The 6,089-nt window shown below is 48.8% G+C and overlaps 1 protein-coding gene across 1 annotated transcript in view; it reads right to left on the reverse strand.

The window, feature by feature from the left end:
- The window catches only part of RIF1 (replication timing regulatory factor 1), a 31,180-nt gene extending 28,208 nt beyond the window's left edge, over nt 1-2,972 (reverse strand). Inside the window, exons 1-3 of the mRNA XM_068195111.1 lie at nt 2,800-2,972; nt 1,576-1,654; nt 737-833 (exon numbers count right to left, since the gene is read on the reverse strand). Coding sequence (XP_068051212.1) covers nt 737-833; nt 1,576-1,654; nt 2,800-2,957 — 334 coding nt within the window. The 5' untranslated portion in view covers nt 2,958-2,972. The remainder of the gene's footprint in view (nt 1-736; nt 834-1,575; nt 1,655-2,799) is intronic.
- Between the last annotated feature and the right edge of the window lie 3,117 nt (nt 2,973-6,089).

The raw sequence follows: 6,089 nt of genomic DNA on the forward strand, positions 1-6,089 counted from the left end.
TTTATCAACTGGTTAGAAAAAATGAGTTATGAGAGGAAAGAAAGATACCACGCAGACATTATGAGAAATGCCTTGTTCTCACAGGAAATTTGGGGAAAATTTGCATAACAGGAAAGCAGAAGAAACTGAAGAAATGGAGGAGAAGAACCAAAAGAACCAATTTCAAACAGGAAAAATGCCCTCTCCCCTGTTTCCAAAAACCTGTGGTCTTACCTTAAGGCAAAGCCTCAAGTTCTCAAAAACAAAACCTTTGTGAAAGGGATTTAGCAATTTCTAGGAAGCCAGGTCATAAGATTTTGGATTAATTAGAAATAGTTGGGGCTGGACTAGATGACCTTTAATGGTCTCTTCTGACTCAAACCACTCCATGATTTGATGGAACAAAGAAATCTCCAAGAAAAAGCTGGAAAATGTGGAACAGTTCTACTGTGCACCCCCAAATCCTACAAACAGGTTCTTCACTCTTTTCCCACCAGCATCTCTTTTTTTGATCGCTAATTCCACACAACTAATTACTCTACTAATTGCTACCAAAGCGTTTAATGAAACTAGAAGTCAGTAAAGCAGAATTAGTGCAACAGCATCGCCACCATACTTGTGTACAAGATGTAATTAATGAACTGATCACACTGCTCCTGTTACAGACAAAACCTGGTCAAAATTAAAACAAATGCTACGAAAAACATGAAGAAAGAGCTGTGATGTATATATTTATAGTCACAGTTTGATTGCTTACCAGATAATTCAGCTGTGTTGTTTGAATTAAAAGTGCAGAAGCCCAAGGCCTGCAATGCTGCATTACTGAGCTCCAAGTTTGGACTGGAAATGTGTGCCTGGGGGGGAAAAAAAAAACCCAAATCCACAGAATCTCAGGTTAGAAAAGTAACTGAGAAATACTGAGTTTACTGTCTAAATAGCAACACTGCTGGGAAGCTGGAAAAAGCAAACATCTGGTGAAAAAATCCACCCAGGCAGGAAACCCTCCGTGAATTCTGTACACACCAAATCAACAAAACCATCTGAGGTGCTGAAAGCATTTTTGCTCTCTGTAATAAAAACATCTTTAATGAAATAAATCCCTAACATCCCAAGTCTTTCACTTTGGCTGCGGATGCTCGCTCACTTGACTCTCCCAATTGTTTTTAGGCTTCTAAAACAGAAAGAAAAAATGGCTCAGAACGACCTTTACATTACTCCTTAAAAATCCTTGAAGTTTTCTGCATATTCTGAAAGGTTTCTAAGGCAGCCACACTATCTCTCCTGGCTGGAAGATTAGATTTGACTGTGGGATGCTGCCTGAACACATCCAACACCCAACATTTTGGTTTTTTCTGCAGTAATTCCTCATGACAAGACAGACCTATTTTGCCACAAAAACCCTTTCCTGCTCTGCCACTACCCTGCATTCCTATTAAAGGCTGGATTCCATGACTCAGAGGTTTTTTCCCAACCCTAAGGATTCTGTGACTCTATAAATGAGATGAAATTTGAGTCTTTCTATGCCCATTGACCTTGCCCACCAAAATATATCTTTGTTCCCTGAAGTGTAAGAGAACTGAATAGAAAAAATCATACCTTGAACACCTTGCAGAGTTGAGGGAAGAGTTTCCTGAAATCTGCAATGAATGCTTTGCCTCCTTCACCGCTCAGGCGACTGCAAGGAGCAGGAGGGAAAACAAACAATATTTACATTGTAACTGACTTAACTTTCAACTTCTGACACACAGCAGCGTATTTTCCAGAAGGAAATCAACAAAACACTGAAGGAGCTAAAGAACAAAAATGCCAGCACAAGGTCTGACCCAGCAGCAAAATCCTGTGTTATGGTACAAAGTGAGTAATGGCTCATTTTCTGCCTAAAGAACACTCAGAAAAGCATTAAGTGGCTTTCATTTTTTGGTCAGCTCCTACAAAAACATTAAAATTTAGCATGCAAACTTTAAACGGCTTGCCGTAAATTAGAAAACCAGGAGCTGAAAAAGCCCTTTCCTCAGGAGCAGCTCCGGAATGCAGGAAAATCCTGGTCTGACAAGCAGCAAGGATGACTTTGCACATACGTGAGGAACATCCTTGCAGAAAAGCTGCCTTTATCCCATAAAACGTTAATCATCAGCTTCTCACTGCAAAACCCAAACCGTGCTGAGTTCAGTCGTCCAGGGACGACCTGAGAAACCTGTTGCTGCTTAATACTTACATCAGGAGGTTTTTTGGGGTTTTTTTTGCTGTCAGTTATTTCTAGAAACCTGTAAAATCTGGTATGCGAGTAGCTACAGTGTTAAATTCACTGCAGAACCCAAGGGAGACGCCGAGAGAAAGAGACCTCGCCTTTGCACATGATAAAATCGGAAAGATGCAGGCAAAGGCACAGCCTCATGGGGAAGAAGCACCTTCCAGAAAGTTGCACGAAAACAAGGCAAAACCCGAGAAACGCCAACTAAAAGCTTCACCCGGCTTTGTCATTACAAGAAAGTTACTATTTCCCAACGTTCTGCACGATCCCCCAGGAATCGAAGGGGACGGGGGGGCTCTGGGATGCGCAGACCCCGTGGAGATGCGCTCCTTCCTCCCCTTCCTCCCTCCCCTTCCTCCCCCCTGTCCCTCCCCCAGCCCCGCATGTCTCCCGGGCTGTCCCCGCGGCCACGCCGGCCCCAGCCCTGCCTCCCTGCTCCCAGCCAGGGCAGCACGTCCCCGCTCCGATGGCCCTCCCGGCTCTCTCGCTCCCCGAGCCCGGCCCGAGCCCTCAGGCCGCCCGCTCCGCTCCGCTCCGCTCCGGCAGCGTGCGCGTCCCCCCGCGCTCACCTGACGATGGTGAGGTGCGCGTCCGTCAGCTCTCCCGGCGGCGCGGCGGGGTCCTTCAGGGTGTGGAGCAGCGGGCCGAGGCTGGAGCCGGCGGCGGGATCGGGCGCGGCGCGATTGGGATCGGGATTGGGATTGGGATCGGGGCCGGGAGCGCTCATGGCGACACCGCCGCCGCCTCCCCCCGCGCGGCCGCCCCTCAGCCCCGCGCGCCTCCCGCGCTAAGATGGCGGCGCGCGCGGGCCCGGCGGCGCGCGGCCTCCGGCCAATGGGAGCGCGAGCCGGGGGTTCCCGCGCCCCGCCGCAGCCCCGCCCCTCGCCGCTGATTGGCGGAGGCGCGGCGGGAAGGGCGGGGGCGCGCGGGGGGCGGGGCCGGCCGGCGCTGAGGGCGCTCGGTGGGAGCGGGCCCTGCCCGGAGATCCTGGGACCCGGGAACAGCGGCGGAAAAGGGAGATGATCCGTGCCCGACCCCGGCCCTGCCCGCAGATCCTGGGACCGGGGAACAGCGGCGGAAAAGGGAGATCATCCGTGCCCGACCCCGGCCCTGCCCGCAGATCCTGGGACCGGGGAACAGCGGCGGAAAAGGGAGATCAGCCGTGCCCGACCCCGGCCCTGCCCGCAGATCCTGGGACCGGAGAACAGCGGCGGAAAAGGGAGATCATCCGTGCCCGACCCCGGCCCTGCCCGCAGATCCTGGGACCGGGGAACAGCGGCGGAAAAGGGAGATCAGCCGTGCCCGACCCCGGCCCTGCCCGCAGATCCTGGGACCGGGGAACAGCGGAGGAAAAGGGAGATCATCCGTGCCCGACCCCGGCCCTGCCCGGCCGTCCCCCGGAGCATCCCCCAGAGCGCTGTCCAAACGCTCCTGGAGCTCTGGCGGCCTCGGGGCCCGGTCGGTGCCGACCACCCTCTGCTGGAAGAGCCTTTCCCCAGTTTCCGATCTAAACGTGCCCTGCCGCAGCTCCGGCCGCTCCCTGCCTCCGGTCCCTTGTCGCGTGGGCGGAGGTCGGAGCTGCCCCTCGGGAGGGAGCTGTAGGTCAGCTCAGGTGAGGTCAGATCCCTCATTCAGTGACTGGAAATGAGCGCCTGGCCCGTAGGAGCATAACCCGGAATTCCTTGAGCCCCCCACCCTGGGGTGAGATAGGAAATCCCGGCCCTGGCAGCGAACCCAAAGGGTTGGAAAGCCCTGCAGGGAGCTCCGGGCTAGAGCCAGGCCATGGCTGAGTCTATCTGTCACCTCCAGGGCTTCCCTGTGCCAGCGGAGATGCCCAGCGGGAGTGGCTGTCCTGGCTTTCTTCCCCAAAAAAATATCCCGTGGGGATCCCAAGTGTTCCCTGGTTCTCACCAAGAAAGAACAACAACAAAACCCGCACCCCGAGGTGATAAATAAAATATTAACACTCTCCCCATGCTTTTCCTTACTCTCTTCCCTATGGGTGAGCGCTGCTGCCGATCCTGGAAAATGGGAATGCTGTTGTACAACAGGCACCGTGAACACAAGGTGGCAGGATTAAAAAGCACATTTTAAACACAGTTACATCCCAGGAATGTGGCGCTATGAAACTCGTTTCATGAAGCACGAGGAAAGTGTTGGAAATAACCAGGAGAGGAGCTGCAACGTTGTTCTCCAGCACAGCCAGAAAAAAGGATGATATTCCCAGTGAGATGACAATAAAAGGTCAGAAATGAAATAAATTTAAACCATCGAGAATTAGAAGAAATAAAGCAAAAATGGGGCTGATTAGCTTAAGATCTTTCTTGTGCAAAACGGGATTTTGGAAGGAATTTCGAATGAGTTTGAGATGGGACCTCTGAGTTTTTTAGATGGTGTGATTTATTTTTCTTCTACACAGGCAGGAGGGGTGAGTTCAGCTCAGATCTTCACTGCACGGCTCAGAAGGTCACAAGACCTTTTAAAAATTTATTCACCAATAAAACACTGCCAACGAGGATATTTATGTTTTTGAGTTAAATATTTTGTCTTATGGACTCGTGTCAGCTTTGTTAGCCAATCATGCTGTGACACACAAACCTACAGTGCTGCATTCTGAACTCCTTGTTACCTCTGGAACTGCTTTTATTTTTTCTGTATCTTAAACTCTACAACTCTAAACTTTCCTCCTCCTAAGTTAATGTATCTCTGCTTTAAACTATAAATCCACATTCTCACTTCTAGCACCTAAGTTTGGAAACCTTTTCCAAGGTCTCAGCTCAAATCCTGGGTTTCATTCTGAACTTTGGCTTGCAAGCCCAAAGTTCTGAGAGCTCCCTGCATTTCAGATTCCAACACAAAACCATTCCTGATGAATTCAGGTGATGAGGAATACAAATGCTCCGAACAAAATGGAATTCACAGGAAAATTCATAGTGGGCATTAGATTTAAGCAGAGCTGGAGTCAAGAAAACTCAGAAACGCAACTCATTTACTCCTTTAAAATAATAGCAATCATTATGTTTGCAAGAAACAAAAATAACTCACTGCAAACTTGGTGGGATTAGACCAGAGGTAGCTTTAATGCTGCTTCAGGTAAAAACATTTGGAGAAGGATTTAAATTCAGCAATTTCAGCCAGAACAGTCATAAAGGATTTTAAATTCAGCAATTTCAGCTAGAAGAGTTGTAAAGGATTTCAAATTCAGCAATTTCAGCTAGAAGAGTCGTAAAGGATTTCAAATTCAGCAATTTCAGCTAGAAGAGTCGTAAAGGATTTCAAATTCAGCAATTTCAGCTAGAAGAGTCGTAAAGGATTTCAAATTCAGCAATTTCAGCTGGAACAGTCTTAAACCCGTGTAAACAAGGTCCAGCACCTCGGTGGTGTCTTCTGGACGTGCTTGGTGAGAAGTGCCTCCTGCTGCTTCCTCTCACCACTTTTATTCTCGTTACCAAGTCAATCCTTTCATTCTTTTGAAAGAACTTCATTCTCTGGATGAGGAAACCCTGACAGAACCCATGGATCTGACAAGAAAATGAAAGTGTGGATGCAGCTGATCCTGTGCTCTTCCCAGTCTTCACCTGGTGCCTGCCAGGCCATCCACAAGATGAATTTTTGTGTCTTAAAAATGAGCTTACACTGAAGGCCCTTCCAGTTCAAGAAAATCAGTTAATTAAAAACAAACAATAATAATAATGTGTAGAGAACAGTCTAAAAAATAAATATGTGGAAATCAAGGGAAATGAAGAGAGAAGAGCCTGTTAAGTTTAAAAATACTCGTGACAGTCACACAAAAAGTTGGTTCAAGTGGTGCAAGAGATGAGGAGAAGGAGCGGTTTATATAGAAAGAAATAATTTTAAA

This window comes from Anomalospiza imberbis, chromosome 7 (assembly GCF_031753505.1).
Source record: "Anomalospiza imberbis isolate Cuckoo-Finch-1a 21T00152 chromosome 7, ASM3175350v1, whole genome shotgun sequence".
Taxonomy (NCBI): Eukaryota; Metazoa; Chordata; class Aves; order Passeriformes; family Viduidae; genus Anomalospiza; species Anomalospiza imberbis.